Here is a 17857-nt window from a genome sequence, read left to right as displayed (position 1 = left end):
CATACCTATCTCCCATCTGACTGTTCACCTATTCCTTCCCTGACAGCACTTTCTTAAGCTGCAGTGTGGCCACATCTAAAAGCACACTCTCCACGTGCCCCTCAGGCTTGCAGATGTACTGCAGTGCTGAAACTGAGCAAACTGGTGGTTTTACTCGTCCATATGGCCATTTGGACTGCCAGGAGTACCTTTTTGATTTCCTGTATAATGCTGACTGTAATGATACATGAGACTGAGCCTCCCCTGTCTCACATTTAGCTTAAAAATGTCTTGCCCTAAGTTTCAGCCAAGTAAATAATTAATTGAAAAATGCAGGTGAAACAGCAGGTCTGGCAGTACCTGTGTAGAGAGAGACAGAAAGAAACAGTTATTGTTTTGAGTTCAGAAGTGAAGAAATAATGCTATGGGACTGATGATAGAATTGGGTGGGAGTGTGTCTGTTTTATTTTACTTATTCCTCTGAAGATTTTGATAAAAGCATTTTGCAATTAACTGAATTCATTGCCAAACACAAGCCAAAAATGGATTTACAAAAAAGGATCTTGTATTCTTGATGCAAAGTGAATGAGGCTAAATTAACAATATTTCTTTGTGTTTGCTTTTTCTGTCATCTAACTTCTAATTTTAGGTTGCAGTTGATCACAAATAAAATGGATTTTGTTTAATTTGCTTTTAATTTGCAATAAAAGGAGCAAGTGGTAGAGAAATTCAGCAGGGTTGGTAATATCACTGGAAAGAGAAGCACTTAACTTGAGTTGAACATGACCTTTTCTTCAGAACTCACCAGTTAATGTTTCATGTCCAGTATGATTCTTCAGATGAATCCTGAACATAAGTTAACAGAAACCAGTGTTGCAAAAACTGTTACTGAAACATTTTGTCATACACTCAATGGAAAATCCAAGAATGCCAAGTTTCCAACAATCTCAACAATGTACAAATACAGGAGAAGATAAATGCTAATTAGTTAAGTGTATTTTGAGGCATTGCCATGGAGAAAAGAACTGGTGATATTGCTGCACTAATCCAGAATCAGTGATTATTCTGGGAAATGAGTTCAAATCCCACAATGACAAATGTTGAAATTTGAATTCAATAAAAAAGATCCTAGGAATGGCGAACATTGTCAATTATCATAAAAGCCCAGGTGGTTCATTCATGTCCTTGAGGGAAAGAGCGCTACCATCCTCACCTGGTCTGCTTTACATGTGACTCCAGACTCTCAGCAATTTGGTTGACCTTGGCAATTAAGGGTGGCAAATAAATGCTGGCTTAGCTAGTCATGGCCACATCTGTGGGAAAAGAACTATAGGTTTCCACTGTTCCTGGGTAACTCTGGAAAATGCTTGAGGCATTTTCCTTTTGCTTGCGGGTTCCTATGAATAGATCCACAGAGGCCTTCAATATGGAAAAAGGGTCTTCTGCCCATCCAGTTTGTGACCATCAAGAGCAAATACCTAACTATTCTAATCCCACTTTTCAGCACTTGACCCATAACCTTTCTATTCCTTAGCACTGCAAGTGCACATTTAAAAACATCTAAAATGGTACAAAGGTTCCTGCTGCTAACACCCTTATAAGCAGAGAGTTGCAGATTCCTGTCATACTCTGGATGAAAATATTGTTCCTCACATGCTCCCGATCTCTCCTCCCCACACCAAAACCTCCTGTCCCTTACCTTCAGCCAATACCCTTGGTTATTTATCTCTCCAACATGGGGAAAATTCCTTCCTATCTACAGTGTTCTATGCCCCTCATAATTTTATATCTCAATTGTGACTCTGTCTCCTCTGCTCCAAGAAAAATAACCTTAATATCCCCAGTCTCTCTCCACAATTATAAAACTCTAGCCCAGGTAATATCCTGGTAAATCTCATCTGCACCCTCTCCAGTGCAACAGTTTCCCTCCCACAATGTGGATTCCAGAACTGCAAAAATGTTAACAAAACCATGGATGCTAGAGATATGAAACAAAAACGAAGTGCTAGAGAAACTCAACAGATCTGGCAGCATTTGTGGAGTCTAAAGTTAATGTTTTTAGCCCCATGGTTGTTCGTTAGATCTGGTTGTGTCCATGGTCAGTTCTGACAAAGGATCAATGGACTCAAACATTAATTCTGTTTTTCTCTCTTCCATGGTCATACGTTGCTTCTAGCAAGAGCCAAATTGAATTCAACTGATTCTCAAAAAATGTTATTGGTAAAGCTGTTAGTGTACTTGTGCTTTTCTCAGTTGAGGGATATGAGTCTTGTCTGGGCTAGCATTTATTGGCTATTCCCATTGCTCTTAGGTGATGGTCTTACAATTGCTTTTTTGAACTCTAAGTGCACATTGTAGGTGGCGTTTGGGGAAGATGTTTGAAGACTTTGCTCCAATGAAGAAGTGGCAGTGTATTTCCAAATCAGGATGTTATGTGACTTCAAGGGAAACTTGCAGCTGGTGGCCTTACCATGCATTTACTGTCTTACCCTTCTAGATATTAGAGGCCACTGGAAAAAGTTGTTGAGTCACTACAGTCAATCTTGTAGATGGTGTGGATGATTACTACTTATATCACTGGTAAAGATATTGAATGTGGTGCCATTCAAGTGATCTTCTTGATCCTGGACAGCTCAAGCTCCTTGAGAGCTGTTGGAACTGCACTCATCCAGGCAAATGGGGAGTATTCTTATCACACTGTTCACTTGTGAGTTGCAGATGACCGACAGAGATTGGGGGAGTTGGGTAGTAAGTTATTTGGTGCAGGTCTTTGCGCCTGAGCTGCTCTTATAGCTGCAGTATTGCACAGCTAATCTGTTCGTTTTCTAATTTTTTGATTGTTCAGCAAGCACTGTGCATTTATAGACTCTCAACTAATGGTAGATGCTTTGTACGCAAGGACTTCTCTTCCGGAAGAAGGTACAAGGTATTTACATTGAGACGGTGTCCTCTGTTTATTTGCTAACAGAGGTACCCTTTTGAATCTCAAGTTCAGCCAAATACTGAGCGGTTGGGTTATAAACAGTTGTGCTTTGGACTGACCGACTGCCAAGATAAAATTGGACTGGGGTCCCAAGGTATCCAACCTGATGAAGATTTCTACTTGGATACATGGTCCAAGTGATCCATGTTACTGTGGAAGTTGGCTTTGAGAGGAGTAGGGTTTCTAAGATGTTCTTGAAAGTTCACAGTTATTCTATCAGGATTTGGGAGCAGATGGGAAGTTCTAAGCATTAAGCCATTGTGATTGACCACAGGAGTGCAGGTGTGAGCTTGTGTTTGGAATGGAAAGACTAAATTGAGGGGCATTAAAATGAAGCTGGAAGGGAGAAGGCTTGGAAAATGTACACTTCTCAAATTCAAACTTTTAAGGCTGGGAGTGGAAAAGGTTGAAAGTAATTCTGTTCTGTTCTGTTCTGTATTTTAAAGTGCAAGTTGCTGCAAAAATAGTGTGCAATCCGTTCTACTTCCATATTGTTATAGTCATATCTTTAAAATGTGAAATCTTTTTGTGTGATCTGTTCACCTATTAACTGGAAGTTCAAGTATCTTTTTAAAATGGGGTTGTAAACTAGCCAGGAAGTCTGGTACTAATTTAAAGCATGTTGTACTTGGTATGTGAGCTTATTGACATGTTCTAACTTGTGTTTTGGTTTTTAAATTGCAGTTGTTGAAGAACAAGGCGTACCTGATCCTGATGGTCTGTTTTGGGGGAGGAATTGGTGTTTTTACTTCTTTCTCTGCACTCCTACAACAGATTCTGTGTGTTAGGGGATATTCAAATGTAAGACCACGTTTTACATTCTCCTGTTTCTTGCCCTTCTAATGATTTTCAGTTGAGCAAAATATCAGCTTTGTTTTGGGAATGGATCTAGTTATTCCATTTGGGGTATGGGGACATTTTTTGCTCAAACTGTTATTTTGTTTTATGCACTAGTTGGTTTGTGGCCTTATCATGAAATTGACTCCTTTTAAGAAAAACTTCGTTTATTGCTCTTTCTTTTGAAATTATAAATGTGGATGTTTAGTTACTGCAATTATTTTAACTTTGAAATTTCCATAAAAAATGAGAATGGTGGCAGTGGGGTGGGGGGGGAAAGGGGGTGAAATACAGGGCCGTGAGCTCCCACATAGTTTCCTCGGGATCTATTGGCCACCTCTGGTTTCTCATCTTTGTGCTGACACCCAGCAATATCATCCAAAGGCATGTTTCTGCATGTATGCCAAGTCGCCTAATGAGATCTCACCATCAGTCTCTTTACCTCTGCTGTTTCCAAGTTAGCAGGTTCCACATATGACATTCAGTATTAGATGAGCACAAAATTTCTCCAACCAATTCTCGAAAATATTGAAGTTGTTGCTTCCAATGATGAAATCTGTTGTATGGACATCAACTCCATCACTGCCCTGGCGCATTAGCTATAGCTGGATCAGACAGTTCATAATATTACACTTATAATATGGCCGAAGATGAACTTCCTACTACATTTGCACTATCACCATGATCATTGATTTCCACCTTTTGGAAAATCACCTAACTCTATCTGCTGCCTCGGCTTGAATATTACAAATGCCCTCCTTCATGCCTTTGTTAATGTTTGGCTTGACTATTCCAATGCAAGTTTTAAAAATTAATTCGTAGGACATGGGTGTTGCTGGCTTGCCAATGTTTATTGCCTGCTCTGACTACCTTTAATCTGAGATCCTTGCTAAGCCATTTCAAAGGGCAGTTAAGTCAATCACATTGTTGTGTCTTTGGAGTCCCATGTCAGCCAGACCAGGTGCAGTTGGCAGATATCCTTCTTGGAGAAGACTATTAAGCCTTCTGGTTATTCTCCGGCTTCTATCATCTGTAAAATTGAACATATCTAGCCTTCATGTGCATGCTGACATCAAAACTTGTTCACTCATTACCCTTGTGTTCACTGTCATTTTGGTTCCTGGTTAGGCAGCACTTAAATTGTACAATTCCCATCGTTTTTCAAATCCCTCTAATTGTTGCAGTTGCGGTCTCGAGTACCCAAGTCCTGATGGCCTTCATTTTGGAATCTTAAAAGAAGTAGTTTGTGAGATAGTTGATTTTTTTTAAATGTTCGAAAGCTCCTTCAATTTAGAAGATTCCATTAGATTAGAAGAGAGCATATATAACTTATGTTTGCAATTTGTATAAATGATCTGGGTGATGGGTTGAAGGTATGGTTGCCACAATGTCCTGATGACAAAGGTAGGAAAATAAGCTGCAAAGAGGGTTTAGATAGACAAAAATTGTTAATAAATGAAAAATAGTGCACCTGGCTTGAGGGGCCAAATGGAGCTTTGCTTGTCTGTTTGTAATACCTTGCCCCTCTTAGCTCTGTATATTTTCCAGCTGTGTTACCTTCATGTACCTAAACCTTTCTGATACTGGATAAAATAATTCAAAGCTGGGCGCTAGATCTTCCATTACAAGCCTCTTTGAAAGAGGAAGTTAAGTTAGGTTGCACTGTTGATTCCAAGCATTGTATTGCATTGCTGATCTGAGTAGTAGTCCAGGGGCCTAATGGAAACCATTTATTTAGAGCTAACAAACAAATAAATGCATTGCATTGCTACATACATTCTTATCGGTCACCAACTAGTGGGATAGATATAGAACAATACAATTGCTTGAAAATTACAGGGAAGATTAAATGCAGAGGAGGATTTTTAGTTATCCTGCTACAGACAGGGCAGTAATAAAAGACGGGGGGGGGGGGGGGGAGGGGGGAGAGAGTTTTTCAAAGAATTTAGAATGTTGTGTACATTTTTGGTTGCCACAATTAACGAAGGATGTGGAGGCTTTGGAAAGGCTGCAGAAATGAGTCACCAGGATGATGATTGGTTTGGAGGGTGTTCGCAATGAGGAGACATTGGACAAATTGACTTGTTTTCACTTGAATGTTGGAGGCTGAGAGTCCTGATGGAAATTTATGAAGGAATGAATAGAATTGTTCGTCAGTCCTTTTCTCAGCATTGAAATGTCAGTTACTAGGGGACATTAGTTTAAGGCAAAATGGTCAACATTTAAAAGAGATGAGGCATTTTTTCCTCAGGGTGGTAAATGCCTAGAATGTGCTGCCAGAGGAGTTAATGGAGACAGATATGATAGCATCATTTTAAAAAGCATATTGACAGATATGTCAAGGGAACAGAGGGATATGAACAATGTAGTGACAAAAGGTTTTTAGTTTAGAAAGGCAACAGATGTTGGTGCAGGCTTAAGGGTCTGTTCCTGTGCTGTATTGTTCTTTGTAACATCTTTAATTATCTGCATCAATTATGTTTTCAGCTCCTTGGGGAAGGTTACATTTTGAGTCAGAAATGTACAGCATGGAAGCAGACCCTTCGGTCCAACTTGTCCACGCTGACCAGATATCCTAACCTAATCTAGTCCCATTTGCCAGCACTCAGTCCATGTCCCTCTAAACCTTTCCTCTTCATAATCCCATCCAGATGTCTTTTAAATGCTGTAATTGTACCAGCCTCCACCACTTCCTCTGGCATCTCATTCCATACATACACCACCCTCTGTGTGAAAAAGTTGCCCCATGGGTCTCTTTCCCCTCTCACCCTAAACCTATGTCCTCTAGTTCTGGACTCCACCACCCCAGGGAAAAGACCTTGCCTATTTACCTTATCTATTATCCCTCATGATTTTATAAACCTCCAAAAGGTCACTCCTCAGCCTCTGACGCTCCAGGGAAAACAGCCTGAGCATATTCAGCCTCTCCCGAGATCTCAAATCCTCCAACCCTGGCAACATCCTTGTAAATCTTTTCTGAACTTTCAAGTTTCACAACATCTAAGTTCTGATTTGGAGGAAGGCCAACTTTGGGACGGTATTAGAGAAGAACTTTCAAAAGTTGGGGGCAGGTGTTTGCAGGTAAAGGGACAGCTGGAAAATGAGAAGCCTTCAAAAATGAAATAACAAGAGTCCAGAAACAGTATATCCCTGTTCAGATGAATGGCAAGGCTGGGAGTATAGGGAATTTGCTGGATCTGAGTGTAAATTATCAATTTTGATGAGGTAAATACAGTTGAAGGCCATTGATTTGATGTCATAACATCACATCATTATTGTGCCAAACAAGGCCATTCATCCCATCATGCCTGCACTCTCTCTTTAAGCGAGTATCATTCATAATGCCAGTGGTCCTGCTTTTTTCCCCAAATCCATGCACGTTATCTACATCCAGATAATATGTCTGAATTGTTTGATCACACTTTATGCAGTGAGACATTTTACTGAGGCAGTGAGAGAATACATTTTGGAGGTTTGTACATCAGTTGATACAATTCTAATTGTATTTGCCTGTGTTCTTGAAGAAAACCAATATTTTAGGTTGGGACAATGATCCCTTTAACAACTAGGTTTCTTGGGATGATTTTTGGCTTACAACAGTTGATCAAGTGACTGATTTCATAGAAACTAGAAAGGGTGCCAACAAAAAGTTAATTGAAGGAGTAGACTTTAGGTGTAGTTTTGACCTGGAGGGTTTAAGTTGGTCAAGAAATAGCTTGCTGCAGGAAGCATCGTTTTAGAGTTCAGCTGGAATTCTGTGAGCAGGCTTGAATGCAAGAACTTTGTTAACCATTAGTTGTATGTCCGAGATAACCAAGTCAAGGTTAGATTTAGATACAAGAACACAGTTAACGGACCTTAGAACTAGCTACACTTAAACACTAGCGATGCCTATGTTGATTGGAAGTTTATAGCAGTGTGATAGGAGATTCAAAGGGAAAACCTTGCCAGAAGTAATTGGAAGGTCCAATACTGACCTTTTTGTAAATGTTTGAAAAAGTGTTCAGACCAAGTAGTTAATTCAGATAATTTTCAGAAATTGGAAGATTAAAATATCGAGGGCGTAAGTCAAATGTGGAAGGAAAGTTAAATTAAGGAGATTGATTTAAAGCTTACATAGAAAAAAGAAAATTTACAGTCCAGGAACAGGCCCTTGGGCCCTCCAAACCTGAGCCAATCCAAATCCGCTGTCTAAACCTGTCAGTCAATTCCTAAACATCTGTATCCCTCTGCTCCCCACCTACTCATGCATCTGTCCAGACGCATCTTAAATGAATCTACCATGCCTGCCTCTACCACCTCTGGCGATGCATTCCAGATGCCAACCAAGTGTGAAGTACTTGCCGCGTGTATCCCCCTTAAACTTCCACCTCTCACCTTGAACATGTGACCTCTCATTATTGAATCCTTCAAACTGAGAAAAAGCTTATCTCTATCTACTTTGTCTATACCCTTCATGATTTTGTAGACCTCAGTCAGGTCCCCCCATAATCTCCGTTTTTCGAATGAAAGCAATCCTAACCTACTCAACCTCTCTTCATAGCTAGCATCTTCCATACCAGGCAATATCCTCGCTAACCTTCTCTGCACCCTCTACAAAGTGTCCACATCCTTTTGGTAATATGGCAACCAGAACTGTACACAGTATGCTAAATGCGGCCGAACCAATGTCTTGTTAGTGTACAATTTTGGCACATTTGTGTTCATTGAATTTTTAATATCTTTAACAAGTATTTAAAATATCTTAACTTAGATTTTGGTATTTGTGCCAATTTTTATGTAGGAAAGTTCTCTATTTAATTAGTGAACATTTGTAGCTCATTCTTACAGTACATGAGCTGAATTTTCAGATTTCCCGGCAAAAAAAATTAGTTATCGATTTCCACCAATGCCAAATGAGCAAATATTTCAGATAAAATTGGCATTCTTTTTTCTTAACTCACTGGCTATCAGGGATATAACTCTAAAGAATAAATTGTATTGACTGGATCAAGTATCAATGGAGTAATTTAGAGGATAGTCACTAGAGTCACACAGCACAGAAAAGGCCTGTTGGCCTATTGTGTCAGTGTCCACTTAGCTGTATGGATCCCACTTTCTAGCACTTGATCCGTAGTCTTTAATAGTATGACATTTCAAGTGCTCGCCCACATAGTTTCTAAAGGTTGTCAGTTTTCCCAACCCTACTCCACTCCCATGCAATGCAATCCTATTCCAGATTCCCAACACTGAGTGAAATAATGTTTCCTCAAGTCCCCTGTAAATCTCCAGCTCTTCATATTTATGCCCCTTCACTGTTGACCCTGTGATTAAGGGGAACAGCTGCATTTGATCGTGATCGAAGTATTCTATTGTTTAGATGAGTGGGCTTTGGGGGGTGGGGTGGGGCAGAAACAAACAAATCCACAGCTCCTTGGATGAAAGAAAATGAAGGATGGAACAGAATTGGTGTTTCTGAAGTTGGATAATACAACTTTTTAAAAAGTTGAAGATAGCATTGATAGTAGCTTTTGGGAGTGGCTGCTCAGGAGGTACCGCTTTGGAAATGGAGTACATGGTTTGTAAATTTTTCGTTGACTTTCACATTCATTCATTACTCAAGTGTTGGGCCTTGCAATGATGCCTTTCAGAATTTTGGTCAAAGGAGCATTTGACTAAATAGTGGCAAAAAGATGATATACAGGAACTAAATAGAGTACTAATCTGTTGGAGGAAAGTCAGGCAGTGTGAAAGTGGTGAATACACAAACCATCCAATTACAGAAGCCATCTACTTTTAAACTGTTTAAACAAAATCTTGGCCAGTCGCTTGTTGAATTTGAATAATTAAGGATTAAAAGGGGTGACAAAAGCTTTATTAATGTACAGTTCAGTGAGTACCTGGTGGATGCTGTTGATGGTTGAGACTTGTGCTTGAGCCTGTGCTTCATGCGGTTTGTTCATACTAAGAGATGAAAGCTGCATTATCTGAAGATATTTATTGTGTGAATTTGATTCTTGAAGGAATATTTTTGCACAGTGAATCTTTCGAGTATGGTGATAAGGTTCAACCTGGATGTTATACAGTCTGATTAATGTTACAGTTCCTGTGTGCAAGTATAACTTGTTTGTCATTTGTGAAGTGTAAAATCTGTTTCTGTTACAGACTTTTGCTGGACTCTGTGGGGCCTTGTTCATTGTATTTGGAATCTGTGGTGCATTTGTGCTCGGGATGTATGTGGATAGAACAAAGAAGTTTATGGAAACCACGAAAATTAATTTTTGTTTGACTGCTTTTGCCACTATTGCTTTTGCACTGGTAAGTATTTCTTCAATGATACTGATACACCTTAATCACAGTGAAAACTTAGAGAGCCAACATCGGGAATCTGTCGCCTGAAGTTCCTCTGATTTTACCATTATAATTTCTAGATTATTTGATGAAACCAACTGGCAGAGATTAGCTTGCTTGCACTGCCAAAAGTATATGAAGGGATATACACCAACTACCCTGGATTTATAAACAGTGGTCAAATAGACTTTGAGTCCACATACTGGATTAGTGGTGCTGGAAGAGCACAGCAGTTCAGGCAGCATCCAACGAGCAGCGAAATCAACGTTTCGGGCAAAAGCCCTTCATCAGGAATAAAGGCAGTGAGCCTGAAGCATGGAGAGATGAGCTAGAGGAGGGTGGGGGTGGGGGTGGGGAGAGAGTAGCATAGAGTACAATGGGTGAGTGGGGGAGGAGATGAAGGTGATAGGTCAAGGAGGAGAGGGTGGAGTGGATAGGTGGAAAAGAAGATAGGCAGGTCGGACAAGTCAAGGAGGCAGTAACTGAGCTGGAAGTTTGAAACTAGGATGAGGTGGGGGAAGGGGAAATGAGGAAGCTGTTGAAGTCCACATTGATGCCCTGGGGTTGAAGTGTTCCGAGACGGAAGATGAGGCGTTCTTCCTCCAGGCGTCCTACGACCCACCCTCCCATTCTGGCATTTTCCCCTGCCACCGCAGGAACTGTAAAACCTGTGACCACACCTCCTCCCTCACCTCTATCCAAGGCCCTAAAGGAGCCTTCCACATCCATCAAAGTTTCACCTGCACATCCACCAATATCATTTATTGTATCCGTTGCTCCCGATGCGGTCTCCTCTACATTGGGGAGACTGGGCGCCTCCTAGCAGAGCGCTTTAGGGAACATCTCCGAGACACCCGCACCAATCAACCAAACCGCCCCGTGGCCCAACATTTCAACTCCCCCTCCCACTCTGCCGAGGACATGGAGGTCCTGGGCCTCCTTCACCGCCGCTCCCTCACCACCAGACGCCTGGAGGAAGAACGCCTCATCTTCCGTCTCGGAACACTTCAACCCCAGGGCATCAATGTGGACTTCAACAGCTTCCTCATTTCCCCTTCCCCCACCTCATCCTAGTTTCAAACTTCCAGCTCAGTTACTGTCTCCTTGACTTGTCCGACCTGCCTATCTTCTTTTCCACCTATCCACTCCACCCTCTCCTCCTTGACCTATCGCCTTCATCTCCTCCCCCACTCACCCATTGTACTCTATGCTACTCTCTCCCCACCCCCACCCTCCTCTAGCTTATCTCTCCACACTTCAGGCTCACTGCCTTTATTCCTGATGAAGGGCTTTTGCCCGAAACGTTGATTTCGCTGCTCGTTGGATGCTGCCTGAACTGCTGTGCTCTTCCAGCACCACTAATCCAGTATTTGATTTTCAGCATCTGCAGTCATTGTTTTTACCTTTGAGTCCACATAGGTCAGTGGTCAGTAATGTGATCAGAAAGTGGAGTTTGGTAAAGGAGATTATACAAACATCTGAATTTTGGATGATTTGAAGATTGGGAAGCTAGGCAGGAAAGTATTGCATTAATCAAGTCTGGAAGTAACAGTGGAGATACTTTCCAGTCAACCTGTTTAGAGATGTTATTATGCATCTCGGGAGCAGGTGAGACTTGAACACAGGCTTCCTGGTTCAAAGATATGGACATTGATAATGTGCAACAAGATCCTTGCAAGTGACAATGGAATGCATCAGGTTTTAATGGCTGTCTAGAGTTAGCAGTAGGCAGTCTTTGTGATGGTAATGACCTCAAACAGGTCACTATATTAACAAAAGTTTTTTTTTAGATAATGTCTGCTGATACCAGCAACTGCGCATTCAGTATGATCATCAGTATAGCTAACCCAGAAACACTCCTGTATCAACATGTAAAATATTAATGATGTAATTCATCAAGGCCATGATGTACATGCTCTTAGAAGAGAGAGGTATTGGAACAGGGTTCATTGGGGGAAGGAGGGAAGAGAGTGACGACATGGGTTGAGGACAGGGAAGGGAAGCTGAGGATATAGAAAATAGGAGCAAGCCTATTTCATTTGGCCCTTTGAACCTGCTCTACCATTCAGTATGATCTTGGCTCTTTGTCCAAATCCATTCCACCGTGTTTTCCCCATAGCCTTTTGATTCCTTTAACCCTAAGAATTAAGCCTAACTTCATCTTGCAAAAACTCAGTATCTTAGCTTCATCCACACTCTGAGGCAGAGAATTCAAGGGCTCCACACATTCTAGGTGGAGAAATGTTGCCTCCTCTCAGTTCTAAATGGCCTCCCTTATATTTTTAGGCTGTGAGCTTACAATGTGTTGCTGGAAAAGCGCAGCAGGTCAGGCAGCATCAAAATTCCTGAAGAAGGGCTTACGCCTGAAACGTCGATTCTCCTGCTCCTTTGATGCTGCCTGACCTGCTGCGCTTTTCCAGCAACACATTTTTAAGCTCTGATCTCCAGCATCTGCAGTCCTCATTTTTTCCCTCTTTAGGCTGTGATCCTGGTTCTGGACTCGCTGGGCATTAAGAATTCCTTCTTGCATTTACCTTATCTGTTGGAATTTGTTTCCGTGAGATCCCTCCCTCTCCTATTTCTATATAGCAGTGAATATACTCCTTAAAAACAGATTCTGGCCCCTCTTCATATGTCAGTCTTACTGTCCCAGCCATCAGTCTGGTAAACCTTTTTGCATTTGCTCTGTAGCCAGAGTGTTCTTCCTCTGACTAAAATTGCCCACATTACTCCAGGTGTGGTCTCAACAAGGGGCCCTGTACAATTGCAGCAGGACATCCATACTGCTTTTCTAGAATCCTCTTGCCACAAAGGCCACCATAGTGTTTACTTTCTACCTGCTGCACTGGTATGCTGCTTTCAGCAACTGGCGTACAAAAGGCACCCAGGTTTTGCATATTAACCTCTCAATTTACAGGTATTCAGATGGTATGAATTTGTGTTTGTGACCAAGGTGCTTAACTTCACACTTATCCAAATCACGCAGAGTCATCAATGCATTCTTCTCTATTCACCTTCAACCCAGTTCTTTTGTCATCTCCAGACTTAGACATAATACTTTTAGTTCTCTACTGTAAATCGTAACCTTATATTCTGAATAGCTGGCTTCCGAGCATTGATCCCTGTGGTACTACATTAGTCATTGCCTGCCACTTGGAACAAGACCCATTTATTCATACCCTTTTTATTTCCTGCTACCAACTAGTTCTCTGTACGTGTCAGTACTATCCCCAATTCTATGTGCTTTAGTTCTAATGTAAAACCTTATCAAACACCTTCTGAAAATTCAAGTAAACAACATCCACTGACTCCCATATCAAGTCAACACTTGTATCTTCAAAATTCCAGTAGATTTGTCAAGTGTGGTCTTGCTCTTGTAAATTCATGCTAACTCTGTCTGATCCTGTCACTGTTCTCCAAATGCTCTGCTTGTTAATCTTTTTAAATAGATTGTAGCATTCCCTACTGCTGATGTCAGTCTAACCAGTCTAAAGACCAAAATATCATGAGCAAGAGGAACATCAGTAGACCATTTGGCCCGTCGAGCTTGCACTGCCAATCAATAGGATCATGGCTGATCCAACATTTCTCATGGCCGGTTACCTGCATTTTCCCTGAACCCTTGATTCTCCTACTGATAAAGGATGTCTGTTTCAGCCTTAAATATACGCAAAGACTCTGCCTCCCTAGCTCTCTGTGGCAAGGCATTCAAAGACAAACTTCTGACAGAAGAAATTCCTCCTCATCTGAGTCTTAAATTGGTTCCCCTTTTTGTCTGACAATGTTTCTCTTCATGGGAGAGTCTAGAGACATTCTCTCAGCACTTAGCATGTCAAGCCTTTTAAAAATTCTGTTTGTTTCAGTGAGGTCACCTCGTTCATAGATTCATACAGCATAGCACAGAAATGGCAGGTGGAGTCTGCACCAACTACTAAAAGTATGCTAATCCCAGTATCCCTGAATGTTATTATTTGAAGTACTCCTCCAAATACCTTTTTAAAGGTTGTAAGTTTTCCAGCCACCACTACCTTCCCAGGTAAGTGCATTCCAGTTTCCCACTACCTGCTGAGTCACGACGATTTTTCAAAATCTCCTGATTAGATTAGATTAGATTACTTAGTGTGGAAACAGGCCCTTCGGCCCAACAAGTCCACACCGCCCCGCCGAAGCGTAACCCACCCATACCCCTACATTTACCCCTTACCTAACACTATGGGCAATTTAGCATGGCCAATTCACCTGACCTGCACATCTTTGGAGTGTGGGAGGAAACCGGAGCACCCGGAGGAAACCCACGCAGACACGGGGAGAACGTGCAAACTCCACACAGTCAGTCGCCTGAGGCGGGAATTGAACCCGGGTCTCAGGCGCTGTGAAGCAGCAGTGCTAACCACTGTGCCACCGTGCCGCCCAATCATCTGAATCATCTTCTCCTTACCCTAAAGTTTACTAAACCAGTTTCTGAACCATCTCACCAAGTTTCCCTGAATTCCATGTGCTTTAACCTTCTAAATCAATCTTCCATGTGAGACCTTGTTAAGCTTTGCTAAAATTCACAAACTACATCAACTGAACTTCCCTCGTCTGCATACTTGTTCAAATTTTCAAAAGATTCTAATTTGTTTGGCATGATCTCTCTCTACTGAAAAATGTGTTGCTGGAAAAGCGCAGCAAGTCAGGCAGCATCCAAGGAACAGTAGAATCGACGTTTCCGGCATAAGCCCTTCTTCGGGAATGATCTCTGTCTAACAAAGCCATGCTGACTATCCCAAATTAAACAATGCCTTTGCAAGTGTGTCGTAATTCATTCCTTAATTCTTCTAAACTCCAGTGAGTCGAGGCCCAACTTAGAGTCATAGAAGTGTACAGCACGGAAACAGACCCTTCGGTCCAACCCGTCCGTGCTGACCAGATATCCCAACCCAACCTGGTCCCACCTGTCAGCACCTGGCCTATATCCCTCCAAACCCTTCCTATTCATATACCTATCCAGATGCCTATTAAATGTTGCAATTGTACCAACCTCCACCACTTTCTCTGACAGCTTATTCCATACACGTACCATCCTCTGCATGAAAACGTTGCCCCTTTGTTCCCTTTTATATCTTTCCCCTCACACCCTAAACCTATGCCCTCTAGTTCTGGACTTTCCTACTTGTCTACACCAGCCCCTTTGAAATAAGGGCTGATATATTATTAGCTTTCTTGATTACCTGCTGTACCTGTGTGTTAGCTTTGTGTTTTGTGCACAGGTCCCCCAAGTCCCTTTGTATTTCAGCTTTATGCAGTTTTTCTCAATTTAATTCCCAGTTACATAATTCCTTGTTGTCTCTGTACCTCCTTTTCTTTTTTAGAAATAGTGGGATTACATTAGCTACCCTCTAATGTATAGGAACTATTCCAGAGTCCATAAAATCTTTAAAGGGACAAATGCATCCACTGTTTGTAGGGAAGGAGATTTATCAACTTCAGTCTTATTAAGTTCTCTAACACCATGTCCCTTCTAAAACTGATTTTCCTCCTCCTACTCATTGAATTCTGTGTTTTCCCCCACATTTTGGGAAGTTCTTTGTGAATGCAGAGACAAAATAGGTATTTAATTGGCTTGCCATTTCTTTGCTCCCCATTATAACTTCACCTGTTGGTGAATCCAAGCATTTTGAAGGAAATCTGGATAGAAACTGTAGAGGGCACTGGCTGTAATATTTGTGTCTCCTGGTCTTCAAGGAAATGCCAGATAACTGAAGAATTGCTAATATTACAGTCTTGATTATAAGAGGTTGTATGGATAATTCTAGCTACTACACACCAGTTTGTTTCACCTTCAGTGGTAGGAAAAAGTTTGAAATGAATTATTTGGAATAGAATCATGGAAACAGGGGGATTGACTAGGAAAAAGTAGTCATGAACTTCTAAAGAGGAAATTGTGTTTATAACTAACTTATTGGAGAGTCTAACAATTTGAATTTTTCGAAGAGCTTATCAGGTGTGTACACGAGAGTCGTGCAGTTGATGTAGTTTTTATGGATATCAGCAAAAACTTTTGACAATGTGCCACTTGAGAAACTAAGAGAGAAGGTAAACGCACATGGGTTCCAGGGTGATTTGCAAGTTGGATCCAAATTTGGTCATTGTGAAGAACGTGGTGGTAAAGGTTGATTTCTTGACTGGAACCTGATGTACAGTTGGAAACTACAAGCTGTGTTCTGGGTCCCTTATTGTTTATGATTATATATAAAGTGATCAAGGATGAAATGTTGGGGTATGATCGTCAGTATTCAGGATGACAAAATTTGGCTGGGTGGATAGCAGTGAGGAAGGTGTTCACTTTGGATGGGTAGATAGAATTTAATCCTGATTAAAAAGGTGAGGTGACACACTTTGGAAGAAGGAACAAGGCAAGAGAATGCCATTCATGAAGCAGGATACAAGGTGTCCGATACTGCAGAAGAGGCCTTTCAACCAACAAAAACACTACTCTACTCTAAATCTACATTAGTACCACTTTCCAACACTTGGCTGATAGCCTTGAATGTTACTACGTTTCAAAAGCGTCATAGAAGGCTGCACTATAGAAAAGGGTCTTTCGGCCTATAGTTTAGTGGGCTGGTAATTATGCAGATTATACAAAAATCGGTGGAGTTGTGGATAATATGGAAGGTTTGAGTGTGGTGCTGGTAAAGCACAGCAGGTCAGGCAGCATCCGAGGAGCAGGAGAATCAACGTTTTAGGCAAAAGCCCCGATGAAGGATTTTTGCACAAAAAGTCAATTCTCCTGATCCTCGGATGCTGCCTGACCTGCTGTGCTTTACCAGCACCACACTGTAGACTCTGATCACCAGCATCTGCAGTCCTCACCTTCTCCGAGTGTAGATGGTTGTAAAAAGGATATGGCGGGATATAAATCAGTTGCAGATATGGTCAATGAAATGTCAGATGCCGTTTAGAGTCAGAGATGTACAGCATGGAAACAGGCCCTTCGGTCCAACCTGTCCATGTCGACCAGATATCCCAACCCAATCTTGTCCCACCTGCCAGCACCCGGCCCATATCCTTCCAAACCCTTCCTATTCATATACCCATCCAAATGCCTTTTAAATGTTGCAATTGTACCAGCCTCCAGCACATCCTCTGGCAGCTCATTCCATACACGTACTACTCTCTGCGTGAAACTGTTGCTCCTTAGGTCCCTTTTATATACAAAGAACAAAGAAAATTTACAGCCCAGGAACAGGCCCTTCGACCCTCCAAGCCTGAGCCGATCCAAATACACTGTCTTGTACTATCTAGCCCCTCTCTCCCTAAACCTATGCTCTCTAGTTCCGGACTCCCTGACCCCAGGGAAAACACTTTGCCTATTTATCCTAACCATGTCCCTCATCATTTTGTAAACCTCCACAAGGTCACCCCTCAGCCTCTGATGCTCCAGGGAAAACAGCCCCAGCCTGTTCAGTCTCTCCCTATAGCTCAGCTCCTCCAACCCTGGCAACATCCTTGTAAATCTTTTCTGAACCCTTTCAAGTTTCACAACATCTTTCCAATAGGAAGGAGACCAGAATTGCACGCAGTATTCCAACAGTGGCCGAACCAATGTCCTGTACAGCCGCAACATGATATCCCAACTCCTGTACTCCATACTCTGACCAATAAAAGAAAGCATACCAAACACCGCCTTCACTATCTCACCTACCTGCGATGACTCCTTCAAGAAGCTATGAACCTGCACTC

At 41.7% G+C, this 17857-nt stretch overlaps 1 protein-coding gene across 2 annotated transcripts in view; it reads left to right on the top strand.

Annotated features, from left to right (window-relative positions):
• The window catches only part of LOC140485525 (solute carrier family 49 member A3-like), a 97907-nt gene that overhangs the window by 46471 nt on the left and 33579 nt on the right, over positions 1 to 17857 (top strand). For both annotated transcript variants that reach the window (XM_072583704.1, XM_072583705.1), the window contains exons 6-7: positions 3647 to 3763; positions 9944 to 10096. In XM_072583704.1, coding sequence (XP_072439805.1) covers positions 3647 to 3763; positions 9944 to 10096 — 270 coding nt within the window. The remainder of the gene's footprint in view (positions 1 to 3646; positions 3764 to 9943; positions 10097 to 17857) is intronic.

The sequence above is a fragment of the Chiloscyllium punctatum genome, chromosome 14, assembly GCF_047496795.1.
Source record: "Chiloscyllium punctatum isolate Juve2018m chromosome 14, sChiPun1.3, whole genome shotgun sequence".
In the NCBI taxonomy this organism is placed as follows: domain Eukaryota; kingdom Metazoa; phylum Chordata; class Chondrichthyes; order Orectolobiformes; family Hemiscylliidae; genus Chiloscyllium; species Chiloscyllium punctatum.
The sequence above is the reverse complement of the archived record's forward strand: the minus strand, read 5'-3'. Positions and strand labels throughout refer to the sequence as shown.